Genomic DNA, 21189 nt, shown 5'->3' on the forward strand with positions numbered 1-21189 from the left:
GAGAGGACAAGGCTCTTGTTCAAGGTCACTTAGCACATAAGTGGCAGCATCAGGGTTTATACCTAGGCCATCTGGCTCCAGAGTGGGAGTCTTATAGGTAAAAGTGGTAGAGGAAGTAGGTAGAATGTTCTGGAATCCAGGCTAAAAGACCAGTCTGCGCTGAAGCCCAAGCATGTCCTAAGAGCACAGGGAGACCTGAGTGGCCACATGCAGGGTCTACCCCTCAGTGTCCCTGGCCGCAGTTCTGGCCCTACCCCCTCCACCCCCCGTGTTCGTTGCCGCCCGGGGTGCCGGAACGGCCGGTCGGTCTGGCCTCGGCCCTGAAGTTGTCCTTCTCCTTGCAGGCGGTCCGGCCGGGTCCAGCACTGCCGGATCCGCTCCGTCATGGAGGGCGGGACCATGAAGTACTTCCTGACTGACAACATCATGTTCACCAGCATCTATGACCTCATCCAGCACTACCGTGAGACGCACCTGCGCTGTGCCGAGTTCGAGCTCCGGCTCACCGACCCCGTGCCCAACCCCAACCCCCACGAGTCAAAGCCGTATGTGTGCTCAATGCTGTCGGGACAGCAGAGCTCAGGCGTCCACCCACAGGTTTAGTGGGTGCAGACACCCTTGCGGGTTATGTTCGCGAATCAGATTAGCCAGGCTCGTGGGTGTGCCGGGGCCCAAATTCCCAGGAGGCCCCTCACCAGGGTGCCCGGGATCTCCCCGGGATGGCCACAGTTGCAGACCCCCACTCCACCTTACTTTTGCCCTGTTCTCTCCGTCCCTCTGCCTCTTTCCCTGCCTCCATTCCACTATCTTCACAGTCCTGAGCTCTTGGACTTGGATTTTCAGAGGTGAATTTTGGCCCGGTGATAATCTTTTTGCTTGTCAAAGCTCATTCCCGTTCATTGTGAAAGTGAACAAGAAAAAAGTAATTGTAAAGATTTTCCCTTCATTTTTTTTTTAATCTAGTAAAATGAATAGGAGTTATGCTTTCTGAAGGGTTAACCAATTTTGAAAACCAGAAAAATATTTTTAAGCAGAAGGCTGCTAAAATGTACATTTCTGAGAAGCCTTGTGACTTAGAGCAGCTTGCTTTCTTTGGTCTATATTCATATAGATTGCCTATTCAAATTGGCTTTTTCTTATCTTTAAAAGCATCCAAAGACCAACCAACCAAACAGACCTTTGGAAAACTCAATTCCCTGTGTTCTCTGCCTCCAATTTTCTGAGATTCTCTGCTGTGACTGATGCTGGCACTGAGTCAGGCCGATGGGGGGTGGGGGGCGAGGGGGTACAGTTCATTTATTCTCTCATGCTCCAAGCAGACCTCCGTTACGAATGTTTTACCCAAGCTACATGTTGGTGGTCTTTGAAAAAATTGCTGTTTTGAGTGATGTTTTGGGGCGGGGAGGCCCACTGTGTAATTTCCACCGTGATTTCTGGGGCCGTATCCCCGGCCTCCTCACAGCTCATCGCGTCCTCCGCTGTGCGTGGCCCTCTCACTTGGTCCCCTTCCTGTGCCACAGGTGGTACTATGATGGCCTGAGCCGCGGGGAAGCAGAGGACATGCTGATGAGAGTTCCCCGGGACGGGGCCTTCCTGATCCGGAGGCGGGAAGGTACCGACTCCTACGCCATCACCTTCAGGTGAGTGGGCGGGCTGCAGCCTTCCGGGAGGGACAGGAGCGGAGAGCGAAGGGGGTGCCGCGGCTGGCGGTTTACCTCCACGTCCGCTCCCAGAGGGTCAGCGGGGAGGACAGCAGTGATAGCAAAAGCGGCCTGTGCTCACAGGAGCTTGCAGCGTGCTGGCACAGGTCTGTGTTCTTGAGAGGAGCACGTGTTACGTTAACTCACTTCATCTTCCGGCAGTTTGAGGACTTGGGTCATTGTTTTTCACAGGAGGACGCTGAGGCACAGAGAGGTGAATAAGTGACTTGCAGAAACGCGCAGGCAGTTAGGGTGGTGGAGCTGGGATTTGAACCCACACAGCCCTGGCAGGCTCAGATCGGTGATGGTGTAGACAGGATTTCCTCCCATCTGCACTCGCCACCCAGCGCTGCCGGTGGAAAGGCCTTAGGGACCAAGCATCCATAGGACGGTGGTTCTCTGCTTGAATTCCACCCCAAGACGCCGGACTCCTCCAGTTTCCGCCAGTGACAGCGTTGGGAGGGTTTCAGACCCATTTCATACCGTCCTTCCATCTCCCCTGCCACGGTGTATTCTCAGCGTAGGGCCTAACTAACGTTCCAGACACTGGGCTGCCATGAGCACTTCCTCTGATTGAGTCTTTCGCTGTAGCCCATGAGGGGTAGGTCCCTGACTTCAAATAAGAAAACGGGAGGCCCAGAGAGGTTGAGCAACCTGTCTAGAGCCACACAGCCTAGTCCTGGGCTGAGGCAGAATTTCAGACTCGGGCCCCTCCGTGTCCACAGCCTGCTGTTTTCGCTGTGAGGTCTGAAGCGAGAGGCTCGTGGCCCAAACTGGGCCTATGGATGTTTTTCTCCACCGACACGGTTACGTGAAATACTGAGAAATTTCGCTTGAAGATTTAGGTTCCTTCGTGTCAAAAGCGGGAGGCAGTGGTAGCTGTTGCCGCGGGGCGACGCTGGTTTCCAGCTGCACGGAGGGGCCCTGGTGTGGCCAGGCTGCTCCTGCTCCTTCCATTCCTATTGCCCTGGCCCCTGTGCCGCGGTTGCCCTGCCAGGCTGCCCCCTGGGCATTTGGAGCTGCCTCCTCCTCCCCCGTCACTGATGCCTTCTTGGGTGAGCGGATGGCGGTGGTAGTGGGGGTCATGATCGTGGCCATTTGCCGAGGATGTACCGCGTGCCTGCTCCGGCCAGAGTGATTCTCCTATGCTTTGTGCCAACACAAAAAGTGGGATTAATTGGCGACTAGTGGAGATGCTCGAGAGGCGAAGCTGGCTGCCAACAGGCCTGGGTCCACGTCTCCCCTGCAGTTCTTGGGATACTATCTCTTGGCTTCACGTTGGTTGCCAGGACGGTGTCCAGCAGAAAAGACGAGTCCTGTGATGTAGACAGTGCCCCTGGCCCCTGCTTGAGCTGGGTGTCATGGTTCTCTGATTGGGTACCTTCAAGCTGGCCCGGGGGGAGGGGAGAGGGGTGAGGTTGGAGTCACTTCATTGGATGAAGGTGGGCTGGTGGTACCAGGGCGGTACCCTGAAAGCTGGCGTTTGGAACTTGTAGGGATTAGCACAGGTTCTGTGAGCACCTACTATGTGCCAGGCTGTGTGCGGGGCTGCAAGAATACAGAAGTGGTAAAAACCGCGCGGTCCTTGCTCTCATGAGCCCAGCGGTCTGCGGCGAATGAGCGACCTCCTGTCGGTCACAAGTGTTTCTTTGTTTTGAGCGATTCCCTCTTATTTAGCATTGCCTTGCCAGTAGCGGCGGTCAGTGCGTGCCGGCTGAGTGAGCCGGTGATGAGGGCTTTGTGTCTCAAAGAGGAGAGGAAGGGAAGGCGGTTTCCATCATGCTGGAATGGTGAACGTCCCTGCTCTCCACCCACCGCGTGCCTGTGGGGGACGCTCCGTCCCTGCAGTAGTCAAAAATGACCTCCCCCCACCGCCCAGACTCTTCGAAACTCACTCTGGTCAGGCTGCGGGGTGGGTGTCACTGTCTCTCATTGGCAAGTGTCGCCTGCAGCAGGAGAATCGGGCACAGAAACGCGTTGCTGCCGTACTGTGTGCCGAGTGTCACAGACGGTGGTCAGGCAGGTGGCCCAGGGCAAGCAGGAGCTCTTGGGGGACCAAAGGGGGATGTGCTCCATGCAGAGGGAGAACAGAGGGCTGGAGCAAATTTCCTTCCCTCTCCCCTCTGCCCAATATCTGCAGAATGCCTCTCCTGGGTCTGGTGCTGGTCTGAGCTCTGAGAACCCAGGCTGAACTTGGGGCTAGATCTCTACAGGAGAGGATGCGCGTCCTCACAGAGAGATGGTACTGCTGTCTAGGTGTGATCGGGGCAGGTGTACCTCTGTGGGACTTGGGAGCAGGGGCTTCTTGGCGGAGCTAAGACCTCAGGCCACGGTGACCCCTGGTTTGTAGCAACCAGGTGACTGGAAAGTGCCGTTCACACTCAGCCCTGTTCCTGTCTCCCTTTTTGATTCTTCTCTTGATGGAGAAGCTCATTTTGACTTGACTTTGGTTATATTTTCCTAACCGTTCACTCATTGAGTACCCTCGGAGCGCTGGGCACATTGCAAAGGGCTCACCCTGGCTTATCTGTCAGACGCGGTCCTGACACGTGCCGTGACACAGGAACTGTGGGTCCCCAGCACCGTGGAGGACGAAACTGAGGTTCAGACAGGTTACCTGAGGAAGGAACCAGAACCTGACCCATACTCTTAACCTCAGCATCCTGGAGCCTTCCTGCCCTAGGGGGCTTTTGTAAAAAGTTAAAAAAAAAAATTTGCTCTTAATGCTTATTTTTGAGAAAGAGCACAAGCAGGGGAGGGGCAGAGCAAGAGAGGGACACAGAATCTGAGGCAGGCTCCAGGCTCTGAGCTGTCAGCCTAAAGCCCAACGTGGGGCTCGAACCCACACACCGTGAGATCATGACCTGAGCCGAAGTCAGACGCTTAACTGACTGACCCTCCCAGGCAACCCCAAAAGTTTAAAATTTTTTATTAAATAAATATATTCTTATTTATTTATTTATTTATTTATTTATTTATTTATTTATTTATTTATTTATTTATGTTTTCATTTTGAGATAGAAAACGAACAAGTGGGGGAGGGGCAGAGAGACAGGGAGACAGAATCGGAAGCAGGCTCCAGGCTCTGAGCTGTCAGCACAGAGCCCGTTGCAGGGCTCGAACTCACACACTGTGAGATCATGACGTGAGCTGAAGTCGGATGCTCAACCAACTGAGCCACCCAGGCGCCTCTGTATAAATACATTCTCTAAAAAAAATCAAAGGGTGCCTGGGTGGCTCAGTTGGTTGAGTGTCTGACTTCAGCTCAGGTCATGCTCATGCAGTTCACAAGTTTGAGCCCCACATTGGGCCCTGTGCTGACAGCTCAGAGCCTGAAGCCTGCTTCAGATTCTGTGTCCCTCTCTCGCTCTGCCCCTCCCCTGCTTGCACTCTTTCTCAAAAATAAATATTAAAAAAAAAATAAAAAATTAAGACATTGCAGTGAAGGCTAAACTCCCTGTGGTCCTTCTCATCTGGGTCCTTGTCCTGTAAGAAAACACACTTTCTTAACTGGTGTCATGTGTGGACTTCAAAAAAAAATTTGCTCCATGAATACGTACCTATGGAAAATACATCGTATTCCCTTCCATTTTTAAAAAATACAAATGGGGTCATGGTATAGCTTCATCTTGCAACTTTTTAATAAAATACTCCTGCAACTATTCTGCCACTGAGGCAGAAGTCTTATAGCATTTTTTTTACAGGACTTATTGAAGAAGTGGCTTCCCAGGATGTGTTTTTTTGAAACAATAAAAATATAAGGTGCAAAATCTTAAAGGATAAGTAGCTTGCCCATAGTAGTTATGCCTTTAGACCGTTTTAACAAGGTGCTTTGGGTTGTAAAGTTGAGATCAGAACTTACTGTCCTAAAGGCTTCTGTTCTTGCTGATAAAAGCTGGTAAGACCGAAGATTGTTTTCCATTTTGGGTTTTTCTGACCTCGTGTTTCAACTGGGTGAGGCGATAAAAGACTTGTTTACCTTTTGGGGGAAAACAAAACAAAATGAAACAAAACAAAACACCACATTGTTCTAGTAGTTGGAACACTGAAGATAAGATTGAAGGATTTGGGCCTCAAATCCCAGAGTTCTAGAGTAGAGATCAGCAAACATTTCCTGTAAAGGACGAGAGGATTTTAGGTCGTGTGAGCCTGTCGCTGCTACCCCAGCTCCTGTCAGCTCAGCCACTGTAGAGTGAAAACAGCCCCAGGCCGTATGTAAATGGGATGAACGGGGGGGGGGGGGGGGGGGCCGTGTTTCAATAAAACTTTATTTACAAAAGTGAGGGCAGCAGTGGGGCAGGTGGGTGTGGTATGTGGGCCAGATTTGGCCTTGGGGCCATTGTTTGCTAACCCTGCTCTAGACACCAGGACCTTCCCAAAGTCCAGTCCTGTAATTGGGGAGGAGGGGGCAGACGAGAGGAACTAGCAGTATCTCTTGTAAGGACAGATTCTTCTTGTGTTTCTGTCTTGAAAAGATCCGTGTGCTTCACCGGACTGCCGTACCCTGTTTATTTCTATGGTTCCCTGAGGACGGATACGCAGGTTGTTGCTAGGTAGCAGGGCTGCGTAACAACTGCCTGGTGTGGCGGATTTCGGCGCCTCAGCTCCCTGCCGTCTTCCCTCTCCAGGGCCAGGGGCAAAGTAAAGCATTGCCGCATCCATCGGGACGGCCGGCACTTTGTGCTGGGGACCTCTGCCTACTTCGAGAGCCTCGTCGAGCTGGTCAGTTACTACGAGAAGCACGCGCTGTACCGGAAGATGCGGCTGCGCTATCCTGTGACGCCTGAGCTGCTGGAGCGCTACAATATGGTAGGCGCCCAACTCCCCCGTGATGTGGCGCCGTGTCATTCAGACCCTTGTTGAGCGTTTCTCACGTGTCCAGTAACCGCTCTAGGTCCTGGGGACAGAGACCCTGCCCGCATGCTGCGTACGGTCTAGTGGGGCGGGAACCAGATAATAAGTGAGATGAAGAAGACGCATCACGTATCAGGTGGCCACCAGTGCTGTAGAGACAAACTGGGCAGGTGGAGAAGTGGATACAGAGTGACGGGGGAGGTGCTGCGGTGCTAAAAGAGTGCCCTGGAAAGAGGTCATTGAGAAGGAGTCATTTGAGCAGATGCCAGAGTTGGTGAAGGAGTGAGCCGTGCAGCTATGGGAAGGACCTGTGCCAGTGCAAAGGTCCTGAGGTGAGGGCGTGACTGGAGGCAAGCCAGTGTGGCCGGAATTGAGTGAGCCAGAGTGGGACGAGAATTAAGGAAGGATGGGGCTTACGGGGGACTGCGTGGTGCGGGGCTGGGTTGGCCCCTGTGAGACACTGGCTTTTGTTCTGAGTGGAGAACAGACCTGATTAGATGGCCACGTCTCTGTTCTTGTCACATGGATTCAGTAATGTATTGAGGAGAGATTTAGGACACAGCCACCATGAGCCAGGACTGGTCCAAGCTACTGGGAGTGTGAGGAACAAAAGTCTGCCTCAGGAGATTTAGGTTCAGGACAGGCCTGCAGTCACGTGAAGAAAATGTCCCCGGCAGCATGGATTGCAGTGACGCAGACACAGAGAGGTTGGGTGCTGCTTTGGGTTGAGCCGGAGAGCTCAGAAAAGGTCTCCTTGAGAGGCTTAAAACACAAGCCCAAACCTGATAGGGAGTGATTGGGCCATGGGAAGCTACAGAGGAAGCCAGTTCTAGGTCAAGGGAGCAGCCACGGCACACGCCCTGGGGTGACCCTGAGGGACAGTGACCGACATCAGAGGGCAGGCAGGGTCTCCAGGGTGTGCTGGTGAATGTGACCTGTCTGGGTTCGTGGCATTTGCCAGCTCCCATCGTCTAAATGGTTCCACGGGGGCCGGTCTACAGCTGCCGACTCGGAACGTGGGTCAGGGAGACGTGGGCGCCGGGCTCTTGTGGGCCATGAGTTGTGGCAGCACGCCTCCGGGTCCCAGGGTTTGTGTCTTCACAAAGGAGTGTAGGGCCTGGCACACGGTAGGCCGGCCTAGGGCCCTCTCTCATGTGGGGGGCAAGTTTCCGAGTTCGGGCTTCTCACCATCTCTGCCAGGAGGCAGGAGTTGAACTGTGAGGTTTCAACCCTTGTGTCAGAGAGCTGCCTGGAGCCCGTGTTCTGTGTCGGGCTGCCCCAGGACCTTGGATGCTTCCATTTATTCCGCTCTGTTCTTTTCCAGGAACGAGATATCAACTCCCTCTATGACGTCAGCAGGATGTATGTGGATCCCAGTGAAATCAACCCGTCCATGGTATGGAGCCAGCCTTGCAATTCACGCCATTACCGGGTCCCTGGCATGGCATGGGGTCCCCTCCCAGCTACAACAGAGCAAGGGAACATTTGGGCAAACTTGGCTTCCCCTCCCCACCCTTTTTTTTTTTTTTTTGAGAAGAAATGATGATTGACAATGTGAAATCTGGTTTCCAGGAAGAGGTTAATAGAATTCTACCCAAACGCAACCGCGCCTTGCTAAAATTCTGAGGTTTGATGAACCACCTTTGGGCCAAACAGCTTCTAATTAAAAATCTTTCAAATGTTTCTTGCTCACTGACTGAGCCCGTGGTGTTTATGAATTCCGTTTGGTTCACCGACCCCTTTGCAGCGTGCACGTTATCTCCTATTCCCACCCTGGCTGCTGTGTGATTTCACTCGGTGTAGGGGGGAGGGGGGCGGGTTTTTACTCTTGGCCCCCAGCCCCTCCTCGTTCTGGTTTCATCTCACACAGAGTTTGAGCCGCAGAGGAAGAATGATGGCGAATTTTCTTTCGGGGCAGGGTTGGATATGGCACGCAGTTCATGTCTTGCTAAGGAAAGGGCCCTGATGATGGGCTCTGTAGAAATCCAGAGACGACCTTCTTTTCTTTCTTTCTTTTTTTTTTTAATTTATAATCCTTGGCCAATGCAAATCCCTTTCAGCAAGAAATGAAGGCTTGCAAGGATGTGGACACATGGGCTGTGTGTGAAATTATTAGAGGACTTTTATTGGGAAGAAGGCTTTGGTAATAAGAATGACATGACCTCGTGTCAGCCAGGTGTCAGGGGATGGTGGAGACTGTGGTAAACTGAGGAACTCACACCCCATCTCGAAGGCAGCTGTGCCCGTTGGCGCTTGATGGCTGCCTTGCCAGAGAGCAGGCCAGCTTTTCTGATTTCTCAAGGCACACCAATCATCCAGGTCCTTGATGTGAATTTGCCCCATTTTTAAATTTTAACCCAAGTTGCAGAGAAAATCATCCTATAAGTGAGGCAAGTAAAACACGACTGTGGCTGCATTTGTTCGCCGACTGCCAGACTATGGCGAGCGCCTCAAAAGAAAATTACCGCTGTTATTATGATGGAAAACGGTTGAACAATTAAAAAAAAAAAAACCCACTCTGAAGATGAGGAAAATAATTAGCCCCGGTCTCACCCTCCTAACCCGGTCGCTGTCTGCATTCCTGGGTCTCTGCCTGCATGGAGACGTATTTTACAATCCCCACCACCCACACTTGCCATTTCTATTCTGCTCTGTTCACTTGCTGCTTGTCCTGTGTGGATTTCTCCTTTGCTGATTTGCCTCGTGACTATTCTGGCTCAAACTGGTAGGCCAGGTAATTGAGGGAAAATACATGGCTTGCGGTTTTGACTTAAAAAAAAAAAAAATGGGTTTTTAATGCTGCAGAATGTTCTGGGTGGCTGTGCCGGTTTAGCTATGTCCCCCTCAGTGGCCGTGTACGTCATCTCTAGTCTTTGTCCTTCTAGTTAACAGTAAAAGGAACGTCACCTGTGAGGCTTTGGGCATCTCTTTGCATCGTTTCCTTGGGAGGAGTTCTTGGAACTGGAAAGACTATATCAGTCGTAATAGGGGACGCGTCTGGCTGGATGGCCACATATCAAGCCTTGTTCTAAGCACCTGACAGCCCATTAATCCCGTGCATCGGGTACAGTTTCTGTGCCCTCGGCATAGCTAGCAAGATACAGAGCTGGAACGTGGCCCCGGGCGGTCTGGCTCCGGGGCATTTGCTCTTAGTCATTTTGTTGTGCCGTCTGCCAACCTGGTCACCTGATGGACAGCTTATTTCTCTCGTTCGTGGGGGGCCTGCCATGAGGCCTCCTCCTGCCCTCTGTCAGGCTGGAGACTCGCTCCTCGTGGAAGCCACTCTATGGCACCTCCCTTTGCCACTGGCTGCACCTTATAGCCTTGGAGCCTGGCAGTGGCCTGGGAGGTTGATGGGGGAAAATGTGTCCTTACGTCCGCCTAGAACCCACGTTGCTTCTTACAGAAGACCAGCGTGAACTATGGCCGTAACTGATTTATTTCTGAGCTCAGCCACTTAGCCCCTGGTTGACCTTAGGGGGCCGGTCCTCATCCACATTCCCTGGTGACTTTGGGAGCTCCTTGGCAATGCATTACTAGCTCTTGGCCAGCAGATGGTGCTGTAACCTTGGACTGAAGCTCCCTGTTCCCTAAAGAGCGGAACCAACGCAGACCCCTCTCTCTGCTTGTGTCGCCCAGCCTGACCTTCTCCTTCTTGTTTTCCCTCAAAGCCTCAGAGGACCGTCAAAGCTCTGTATGACTACAAAGCCAAGCGAAGCGATGAGCTGAGCTTCTGCCGTGGGGCCCTCATTCACAACGTCTCCAAGGAGCCCTGGGGCTGGTAAGGCTGAGGGGGGCTGGGCTGCTTGCTGGATGAACTTGTCCCTTCTTGCCAGTGAGACTCGGGTCCCGGCTGAGCTCTGACGCCCTTTCTCTGCTGTTCCCGGCTGGCTTTGACTCTTGTACCCTCCCCGGGAAGGTGGTTTGATACATGCTGTATTCAGAAAAGCAGATAAACCCCCGTATTTCACATCATATTAAATATTATTTTAGTTATAACAGCAGCGGCCACTTACCGAGCCCTTCCTCTGTGTCACTTGCTTTCATACGTGGTCTAACCACATTCTCATTACAACCCTCGGAGTTGACTGTGGGTCTCCCCATTTTACAGAGATGGCAAATGAGGCTTTACAAGGTTGTACAGCTATTAAATAGTGCAGGTCCTTCCCACGACACGAGCCTGTGTATTCTTCTGAGTTCAGATTCTTACGCTGATGCCTAGTCCTGTGCAGCGGCCCTACCCCGGACTGAAGCAGGGACGTTTTTAGGTCACAGATACCTGGGTGTGCTGGGGCTCAGTGACCTTTTCTCTCTTTTCACCTGGGGCAAAAATCGAAAAAAGTTGTGCTGCCCATCCATAAGTCCCTAGACGGGTGTTTTTGCAGGACTATTTTTCCCTATGAGCGATAAGAACTTGTTGGTAACCACGAGCACCCCCAGGGATTCAATTCACAAGCGCAGCATCCTTTTGTCCCGCAAGATAGCTGGACCTGATGGAGAAATGTGAACAGCAGCTTGATAGGAGCGCCTCTTTGTGTCAGGAACCATCGTGAGCACGTCATCTGAAGTAACTCCTATAAACCCACACAGTGGCCCTCAGAGGTTCTGGTGTTACCTGCATTGTACACGTGAGGAAACTGTGAGGCACAGATAAGTACAGTAACTTGTCCAGGGCCGCACAGCAGGCTGAGATCTGAAGCCAGGCCTTCTGACTCCAGAGCCCCTACTCCTGACTTGACGCATGTACTAAGTTCAGGGGTTTTCAAAGTTGTTTTCGTGTTGTTGTTTTGTTTTGCTTTTTGAGAATGCCCTCCTTTTAATTTTTTTATTTTTGAGAGAGAGAGGGAGACACAGAATCTGAAACAGGCTCCAGGCTCCGAGCTGTCAGAACAGAACCCGCCCGACGCGGGGCTCAAATTCACAAACGGCATGCTCATGACCTGAGCCGAAGTCTGACGCTTAACCGACTGAGCCACCCAGGAGCCTCGAGATGCCCTGTTTCTAATCCAAATCTTCCCTGGATCCCCAGCGTCAAAAAAAGGTTAACAACAGAGCGATCTGCTGAAGCTGGGGTTGGGGCTCAGCTGTCCCGTGTGGCCTCCCCACGGAGACCCTGGAGCTCCTCTGTGAGGCTCCCAGCCGCAGCTTGCCAGCCATGTTGTGGACCCGCCTCTCCCTGAGGGGCACAGCCAGAACCCGGGTCTCCCCTGGGCCCACGATGCCCCCTTCTGCACCCTCCCTCTGTTGAGGTCCCCGTTCCGTTTGTGTGGGTGACTTGGACCAAGTAGCAGGTAGACCCCAGGTGATCTCTTTAAATCACACACTTTTCCATGCGTGGCACAGCCCTCCTGCCTTTGCACACGTCCGAGGTGGGGTGCTTGTCATTTCCAGGGCTCCTGAGGTGAACTGAGGTGCTGGTGTAAGTGGCGTTGGCGAGGGGCTGTGGGTCAACTGCCCTGCAGAGGTCCCCTCCCTTCTGTCTGGTGGCAATGGCACCACCTAGTGGGGTGTTGTCACTGTGCCACTCTCCTGTGCATCCTCCCAGCCTAGTTCCAAAATGGTGGGGGTTTTGTCCAAACTGGGATGCCTTTGAGAATGAAGGGAATGGGATTGTTAATAATGACCCCTGGGGGTGCCTGGCTGGCTCAGTTGATTAAGCATCCCACTCTTGATTTCAGCTCAGGTCATGATCTCACGGTTTGCAAAATCAAGCCCCATGTTGGTCTCTGTGCCGGAAGTGTGGAGCCTGCTTGGGATGGTCTCTCTCTCAAAATAAATAAATAATTTTTTAAAAAGTTTTTTTTTTTTAATAATTGTACCTCGACCACAGGTATGGCCTGCCTAGTTTGGGGCAAACAGTATTTATAGTCACCCTGAATACAGCCAGTGTTTGCCTGAAATGGGTCTGGAGAAATGGAGGTGAGGTGGGTGGCTGGCAAACCTGTATTTCCACCAGGCCACGGGACCATCGGTCCTCCCTCTGCTGGGATTCAGGTCATCATTTACTAAATGCTTCCCACAACCCCCGAGTACTGATTTGGTAAGATCGAGAAAGGTCTCACATAGTGGGGAAGACAGAGATAGACGTTATATGAAAGGTGCACACTGCCTCCACAGCTGTGGGGACAGATGCCACGGAGCACAGAGGAAGAACACTCGGCCTAGGCGGCAGTCAGGGAAGGCTCCCTGGGAGAGGCATTCCTGAGCTGAGTCTTAAATGGTTAGTAGGCACAAGCTGGATACGAAGGGCATGGACTGAGGCATGGAAGCTAGGCGGCATGGCAGGGACAGAAGGGTGGAGGTGACAGGTGGTCTGGGATGAGGGTCAAGTTTGAGTCACAGACAGGAGTTAAGGTCCGAGAGTGCCCGGGGTCAGGTGAAAGAGTCTGGGCTTGATTCTGAAGACTTTGGAAGCTGTGGGTGTGGTGAGGTCAGAGATGGGTTCTGGAAAGAGCCTCCTGGCTGCAGAGTGTGCCTACAGGAGGACGCTTGGAGGGAGTAGCCCTGTGTGCCTGGGCACTGCTTCGGGGAAGAATCTTGGAGGTGACCACAGTTTGGTGGAGTTGAGACACATACAGAGATCAGTTATGTTCCTTGTTATCAGTGCCGTCAGAGGAGGCAAGAAGGTTGAGGGAGGGCAGTATTTTAGCTGAGTAACAAGAACGTTATTTGAGCACTTACTGTATACTGGATGCTGTTAAAACTGCTCAGCATGTGCTAGGCCCTGTGGTTCCAATAAAATCCTCTGAGGGGAGGGGGCGGCTGGGTGGCTCAGTGGGTTAAGCGCCCAACTTTGGCTCAGGTCACTATCTCAAGGTTTGTGAGTTGGAGCCCCACGTCGGGCTCTGTGCTGACAGCTCGGAGCCTGGAGCTGCTTCGGGTTCTGTGTCTCCCCCTCCCCTCTCTCTCTCAAAAATAAATAAAGTTTTAAAAAACATATATGAGGGGCGCCTGTGTGGCTCAGTTGGTTGAGTGCCCGACTTCGGCTCAGGTCATGATCTTGCTGTCCGTGAGTTCGAGCCCCGCGTCGGGCTCTGTGCTGACAGCTCAGAGCCTAGAGCCTGCTTCGGATTCTGTGTCTCCCTCCCTCCCTGCCCCTCCCCTGCTCATGTTCTCTCTCTCTGTCTCTCAAAAATAAACATAAAAAAAATGCTCTGAGGGAGGCAGTTAGATTATCCCCATTTTATGGATGGAGAGTCTGGGGCACAGAGTGCCTATGTAGTTGGCGGTGGAGCCAGAATGTGATGCCAGCCTGTAGGGCTCCAGAACCTTCCTTACTCTGTCCTTATCCCTAAGTTCACAGCCCTCCCTGAAGTGGGGTTGGGAATGCTCTAGACTTGAGCTTTTGTCCCAAATGGCCTCTGACGTCCACGTAAAGCACCGAAGCTTCTGGTGTCTTTGACCAAACGTTAGAATTCTATTGTAGGGAGGGCGCTGACCCTGTGCTCACTCACTGCTAATTTGAAAAAAAGCCGATGACCCCTTTGAAATGCTCTGTTGTCACAGATAATGACCACGGCCTCTGGTCGCTTGGCCACCTGCTGCCTCGCCCCAGCCGGCAGCTGGGATCTGACGAACAGTGATGGATTATTAACTCTGCCCCACGAAGGCCCTCTGATGCCCTCTGTTTTTCCCCAGGTGGAAAGGAGACTATGGGACCAGGATCCAGCAATACTTCCCATCCAACTATGTTGAGGACATTTCAACGGTCGATGTGGAAGAACTGGAAAAGCAGGTGAGTCTGGACTGTCACACAGGGACCCCTGCGGACCCGGCTTCTCAGCAATCCGGGGAGCCGTCTCCGTGGGTTCCTGTCACACATGCTGCTGCGTGGTCCCTGTGGAGCACCGGAACAGGGACGACGGGGTGACAGGGAAGTCGGGATTGTCCCCGGAGTTGCTGGGGGTGAAAGTCACTGTGACAAGCCTGTCATGTTTTAATCAGGTTGTGCCGGGCTGGAAGGCTTTGCATATGCAGGACAGGTCCCTCCGGAGCGAAAATGGCCAAACGGGGAATTTGTCCTTTGCTTAAAGCAGCTTGCAAATGGAACACATTTAGTTTGGCCGCCAGACATTCGGGACGTGCTTGGTGTGAGAAAGCAGGTGGGCTTGAGTGGCAGTGAATTGAGGCCCTCGGGGTGACACTGCCAACCTGGTGTCTGTCCCCCAGCCTCCTCTTGCCCCGAAGGCCTAAAGAACATCTGCTGTTAGGTGACGACACTGGGCCGAGGACGGACTTGTCGTAATGAGCACCTTAAGGCCTTTCCGAGCCCAAGGAACGTCCTCAGGGAGTTGGGGCAATCTGGGAGGGCTGCACAGAGTAATGGGCGTTCGAGTCTCAGAAGTCCAGTTGGAGACCAGTAGCGGGACTGGCAGAAGGGAAACCAGGCGGGAGGCACAGCCTCACGGAAGGTGTGGTGGTGGGAACGTGGCTGTGTCCGGCACGCCGGGCCTGTGGCAGGGACGTGACCCCTCACCGCGTCTGTCCCGTGTGGCCCTTACCCCCCAGTCGGCCTTGGCCTGGTGGGGTGGGGGCGGGCCTTACAAGCAGGGGGCAGACGCAGGTCTGCTAGCTGTCCTGAGACCCAGACGTTCTCTGTCGCACGTGGGCGCTGGGATGCAGCAAACGTGTGGTGGGAGGGGGAGCTGGAAGGCTGGCCGGGGCCTGGACGGCCCGTCAGGCAGATCTCAGAGTGCGGCCATTGCTCCCCGAGGACCTGAGAAGCCACAGGAGGCTCTCGAGCTGGGCTCCGGGAGGCTGGACGGTCCCCTCTCACAGCCACGTCTGAATGCGCGTCTAGGACGTTGTCTTGGAACCAGACCCAGCGCGATGCTTCCAGACCCGTTCCGGAATTCAGACGGCTTGTTTTTACAGATTGGAAAATGAACTGGCGGACCTGCTGGCACCCGCTCACGGCTGGGTCCCCGTCGGCAGCATGCTTTATTATTCAGCGCTCTCCCCACGGGTGGATCCTGTAATGAAAATGCATTTTAAACAGTTCTGCAGGCGGTGTCTCTGCTAAACGGTGCGCTTTGGAAACTGGTTGTCTTTTTATTATTCCCGTTAAGACTAACTTGAGTTATGTCTTGTTTCCTCACAGATTATTGAAGACAATCCCTTAGGGTCTCTTTGCAGAGGAATACTGGATCTCAACACCTATAACGTCGGTACGTGCACACACGGTCTCAGCGTGGATCGCCACCCAGGTCCCCCACGGCCCCGCCTCGGAAGCGCCCCAGGCGGGGAGGCGGCTGCAGTCCATCCAGCCGTTAGCCTGGGCACAGGACACGGAGTCTGTGTTCCTACTCCCAGAGGAGGAGCCCACGCCCATCCCCGACCGTGGGACCCGGCTGAGGTCCTGCGGCCAGCCAAGAGATGAGGGGGGGCAGGGCCCTCACCCACACTGCCGTTAGGCCATCTGCCTTACGTTTGCAGAGCACAGGGGGACGGCCCCGGGGTTATCCAGAGGGAGCTTGGAGCCGGGTCTGCTTTGAGCCTCAGCCCTGCCGTTACCAGCTCTGTGCCCCTCCACGCATTACTTCCCCACCAATGCCTCTGTGTCCTCTCCTGCCACGTACATAGAAGAGTGATACCCCAAAAGGGTGGGATGAGGATTAAGAGACGGCACATGTAACGTGCTTTAGGATGCTACCTGGCACAGAAGACCTCAGACATCTCAGCCAGTGAGGTTGCTGAGCAGATAATTTCTCCTCTCATGGCCTTAATTTTCTTTCTAGAAAATACTTTCTCTGCAGAGAGCGTCTATCGCATGCCTGTCTCCTAGCTTCTGGTGGCTCCTGGAGATCTTTGGCGCCCCTTGGCTTGTGGCTGCACCATTCCAATGTCTGCCTCTGTCTTCAGGGGCCGTCTTTCCTGTGTCTGTGTCTCAAATTTCCCTCTCCTTCCTCTGGTAAGGACGTTAGTTGTTGTATTTAGAAATCCTAACTCCAGAGTGATTTCCTCTCAGGATCCTTAAGTACATCTGCGAAGATCCTTTATTTCCAGTCAGGTCACATTCGCAGGTACGGGGGCTTAGGGTGCAGACAGAACTCCTGGGAGAACGCCGCTCGGCCCGCTGTGTCTCCCAGGCCGTGATGTAGGTGAAGAGGCCAGACCCCGCCCGCCCTAAGGCAGATGCCCCGGTCCACGCTGACCACGGCTGGGGCAGTGGCACTTGGGCTGGCTTCGTGAGAGAGGCGGCTTGGGCCGCGTGCCATCTGGCCTTCCGGGAGGCTGCTCAAGACTTCGTTATTCTCTCCCAAAGTGAAAGCCCCGCAGGGGAAAAACCAGAAGGCGTTCGTGTTCATCCTGGAGCCCAAGAAGCAAGGCGACCCTCCGGTGGAGTTTGCCACAGACAGGGTCGAGGAGCTCTTTGAGTGGTTTCAGAGCATCCGGGAGATCACCTGGAAGATGGACACCAAGGTAGGGGCTTGGCTCATCCGGGCTCCCTCTGCGGAGGCGGGGTCGGGTCTTCCCTTTGAGGGAAGACTTCCGGGGGGGGGGGTGGTTTGGGCCATAGGAGTGCCCACCATCATGGAGGGGAAAGGGCCACTGGTGGTCTCCGGGAAAGCTGGGTCTAGTTCGAACCCTCAGCAGGCTGGGCGTGTGTGGAGCCATAACTCGATATTTGGGGCCGGGCTGGCCCTATCTCAACGAGAAAGTACTGTGTTCCTCATTTTGAATGTTCTCTTGTTTGTCAATATTGTTCGGCACAGCTTGGATCCTCCCCCATAGGAGGCATTTCCTGAGCTCAGGCCCCTGGACCCATAGTGGCCCCTTGTGCTCAACACGACCCCCTTCTGGCCCTCTGCAAGTTTGTTTTCTTGTGGAGGAACCTGGGCTCCAGATGGAAGTGGACCTTTCAGCGTTTATCATAACTGGAGCCCTCGTGTTAGGCTGGAGGTGTTTTCAGAAGGGCGATGTTCTGAGTGAGAACAGGAGGTTGAGAATTAGGCAGGGCTGGACCCACATTTCTCTAGGCCTTAGTTTTCTTATCTGTCAGATGAGCCCAGTCCGTAAGTCACAAGATGAGGGAGGGATGAAATGAGACGACGCATGAAGAGCAGTGGGTCCCGGGGTTGACACACGGCAGACCTCAGGGAACAGTCCTTCAGCATCACTCTGTCCTACCACGAAGACATGGGACACTTGCTGTATCTTGGAGGATGGAGCAAGTACCATCCATCCTTTCTTGTGGCCACAGACCTGGAAAGAAATTGTAGGGTTTCCCACGTGCCCAGTTGTTTCTAAGGCAGATACTGACCCAAAGGACCGATTTCTAAGCTTTGCCAGGACTCTGGGTCCCTGTGACCCCTGGTTACAGTTGATGAGTCTCCTTCTCCCATGTAGTGGGAGCGTCACCCCCCCTAGTGGCCCGGTCTTTCCTTGTGCTCGAGTCTAGTCAGGGACTAGAGGCTTGTCACTCCATCCCCAGGCACTTGGGATGAGCCCCGAGCTTGTGGCCAACACGGCTGCTCCTGCTCTTGTTGCTGGGGGGCATCCCTTCTGCCCTTCGGTGCCTCTGATGTGGCACAGGGAGGCATCATGATCCTGGGGTTCATTTGGAAGATGAGTTCTTCCGATCTTGTACTGCTGTCCCCCATCCTGGGTAAATGGTGGTCATCGTGATCGTATGGCACCGTTAGTATGTGATGCTGGCGTCCTGAGCATCTTCTAGTATTTGGGTCCCTCCCCACCCCCAGCCTGGCCAGGAGTGGAGAAAACACTAGCGGGAGAGCAGTGAGCAGCTGTGCCCTGCAGACCTCAGGCCCCCGAGCCACCTATGGCACGGATGGAGTGTGGGGTACATCCTGGCACTCTCTGCTGCTTTTAGTGGAGAAAAATGCAGTTACTCGAAGGCTCTCTGTCCTCACATGAAGGTTTCTGAAATCAAGCCTGGCTCTTCAAGGCTCCTGTTCTCTGCCTTTGATCTACATTCTTCCTTAATTGGTTTTTACGTCTGCTAATTCTCATTATTATGTGGGAAGGTTAAGAAAACAGCAGTCAGCAGAAACCACTGCATCCCTCCCTTTTCCCCAGCCGCCCGGCGTCGCTGGGGAAACCAACACGATGAATGCTCAGCTCACTGCCGGGGGCTCCTTGCCACAGCCCTACTGTCATGCCTGTCCCTGACACCCTGCTCAGGGCTCTGCGATTTCACGATTTCACGGTGGAGGGCAAGAGACCGGGCACTAAGATCTGTCTGGTTAGTGAGTTTCCAAAGCCTGACTAGGGAAGCTGTGCTTTCAGGTTCTCGGAGAGCCCAGTGGGTGCAGTCTACAGGTCTGGAGAGTAATTGTTACACAATTTTGATGCAGCAATGGGTCTTTCGTCTTGAATGGACATCGTTTTCTGCTGAGGTTGGGAAAAAGTGACACCCATGGCTTGTCATCGCTCTGTGCTTTGGGAGGCAGTTTCTGTAATTCGAGACACATGTAGCATGCTTCACCCACCCTTGTCTGATGCGATTCTGTGGTCACTGGGGAGGCGGTGTTGGGGGGCACTCTGGCCCCACTGGTTGTTTCCCACACCCCTGGTGGGGTGCAAAGGGTTCTTTGCTTAAGTCTCAGTACTCTAGAAGGGGACTCCTCTGGTTAGCCTCCTTTTATCGTTGTGGAGACTGAGGCACAGAGAGACTACACGATGTGCTCAGTGGCCACGGCCAGTCAACGGAGGGCCAACTTTTGAACCAGTGTCTGGTTCCAGTTCCTGCTGTTACACCAGGTGCTTTTCAAAAGCCTCTCTCACCACGTCACCCCCGGTCACCTGAATACTTGCTACCCACACCTGTGTCTGTGGGGACAGGGGTGGGCACTGCTGGTGAATGGCACCATCCCTGTCCTCATCCTGGCTGGAGTTATCCAGGAAGACTTCCCGGAGCAGGCATGCTTGAGGTGGATGTGGAAGGAGAGATCTCATGGAGTGGCAGAGGAAGGATGGGGGGAGGTGCAGGGTGAGGAGCAGGAGGTCTGTGCTGTGGTTCAGAGGGACTGGGGAGGTGAACTCTGGGGCCCTTTAAAAAAGATGACGGAGAAGGGACTCGGTGAAGCCCGGTGCATAAGCATCGGGTCTGGTCACCGCCCCGCCGTGGAGGCCACTCAACCTCTGTATACTTCGGTTTCTTTGCAAAATGGACACCACTCCCCCTCTTGGGGCAGATGGAGGTTACCCTCAGCAACTGCCCTCCTGCACTTAGCGTGCGACGCCCGAAGCTGAGTGGCCCCAGTTTTCGCCTGCATGTAATTTTCTCTCAAGGCTCCCCCTTCGTCAGTGCAAGAAAGGGTCAGAATTTGGTGAGACGGGAGAGAGTTGGCTGGTGTGGGGGGAGGCAGGCACTCATCCTTGTGCACGTGGAGACGGATTGGACAGTGCGGTCTCCAGAGGGACAATGGCACGGGGAGGGGCACGTCGCAGGGAAGAGGGTGTGAGGACAGCACGTTCTAACCAGGATGTGCTGCGCCCATGAGAACACGGGCTTGGAGAGCTTTGCTGGGGTGGCTTTAGGGGAATGGATGGGGCAGGAGCCTGAGAGCAGAGGGTGGAGGAGAGTGCCGACAAAAGGGAGCCCCCCTCCCACCCCGTCCTGTGCCCAGAGACTGAGCTGGACCCCAATCCTGGGTGGAAACAACTTGGGAACGTTGGAGGGCAGCGCAAAGGAAAGCATCCAACTGTACTAAAGATCTGAGTGTGGAGGGGCGCCCGGGAGGACAAGGGGGGCCAGGGCCGCGGGGAAGCTTCCGGGCTGACGCCAGGGGCTGGCTCCAACAGGAGAACAACATGAAGTACTGGGAGAAGAACCAGTCCATCGCCATCGAGCTCTCGGACCTGGTAGTCTACTGCAAGCCCACCAGCAAGACCAAGGACAATTTAGGTACCGTCTCCTCTGACCCTGCCTCCTCCCTTGGCTGAACACCCTGGTTTCCTTTTTAAGTCAGGTGCTGTCAGAAGACAAAGTGAGAGAGGTTCGTTGCTCCTTCTCACGTGCTCTCAGAGCATGCAGCCAAAACAGGCCCTTCCGGTACCTTCAGGAGGAAAACCCTCTCTGAGGGTGGATTCGTCTCCCACTGTTGGTCTAACAAGTTAGGACAGACTTGGTGGTTAAAAGCAACACCTGTTTGTTAACTCACAGTCCTGGAGGTCAGAGGTCCAACATCAGTGTCAACTGGGCTGACGTCCAGGTGCCAGCAGGGCCCTGTTCGTCCAGAAGTTCAAGGGGAGAATCCGGGACTTGCCTCTTGTGGTGGCTGCTAGCATTCCTGGGCTTGTGGCCAAACCTTCCCAATCTCCCTATTATATGGACCCTATATTGAGGGCCCAGATGATCCTGCACTTTCAAGCTCTGTAATTGAATCACACCCACAAAGTCCCTTTGCCGGACACATTACAAAGTCACAGGCCCCAGGGATAAGGACCTAGATGCCTTTGGGGGCCATTCAGCTGGCCACAGAAGGATTCAGATATCAATCTTCTTAGATGGTCGCTAAGGGAGCAAGTTCTTTGACCTAGTAAAATCCCGTTCATTTTATCTTCCCCCTTTCTTTGATCTCAAGAATCTGAGTCCAGGACCGAGGACCAGAGGAACAGCACTAACCCCAGTTAACTGGTCCAAGAACTTGCTCCCCAGGAGGGTCCCTGG

At 53.8% G+C, this 21189-nt stretch overlaps 1 protein-coding gene and 1 long non-coding RNA gene across 7 annotated transcripts in view; one reads left to right on the forward strand and one right to left on the reverse strand.

Moving 5' to 3' along the window:
- PLCG2 (phospholipase C gamma 2) overlaps positions 1-21189 on the forward strand; it is a 187636-nt gene that overhangs the window by 137715 nt on the left and 28732 nt on the right. For all 6 annotated transcript variants that reach the window (XM_045046652.1, XM_023245864.2, XM_019820120.3 and 3 more), the window contains 9 exons: positions 345-545; positions 1521-1640; positions 6329-6509; positions 7879-7950; positions 10226-10335; positions 14193-14289; positions 15655-15721; positions 16819-16976; positions 20322-20424. In XM_045046652.1, the coding sequence (XP_044902587.1) occupies positions 345-545; positions 1521-1640; positions 6329-6509; positions 7879-7950; positions 10226-10335; positions 14193-14289; positions 15655-15721; positions 16819-16976; positions 20322-20424 (1109 nt within the window). The remainder of the gene's footprint in view (positions 1-344; positions 546-1520; positions 1641-6328; positions 6510-7878; positions 7951-10225; positions 10336-14192; positions 14290-15654; positions 15722-16818; positions 16977-20321; positions 20425-21189) is intronic.
- Positions 13722-21189, reverse strand: part of LOC123382356 — a 58473-nt gene continuing 51005 nt past the window's right edge. Inside the window, exon 3 of the long non-coding RNA XR_006590619.1 lies at positions 13722-15526. This is a non-coding gene — a long non-coding RNA (uncharacterized LOC123382356). The remainder of the gene's footprint in view (positions 15527-21189) is intronic.

Source organism: Felis catus, chromosome E2, assembly GCF_018350175.1.
Source record: "Felis catus isolate Fca126 chromosome E2, F.catus_Fca126_mat1.0, whole genome shotgun sequence".
Lineage (NCBI taxonomy): Eukaryota > Metazoa > Chordata > Mammalia > Carnivora > Felidae > Felis > Felis catus.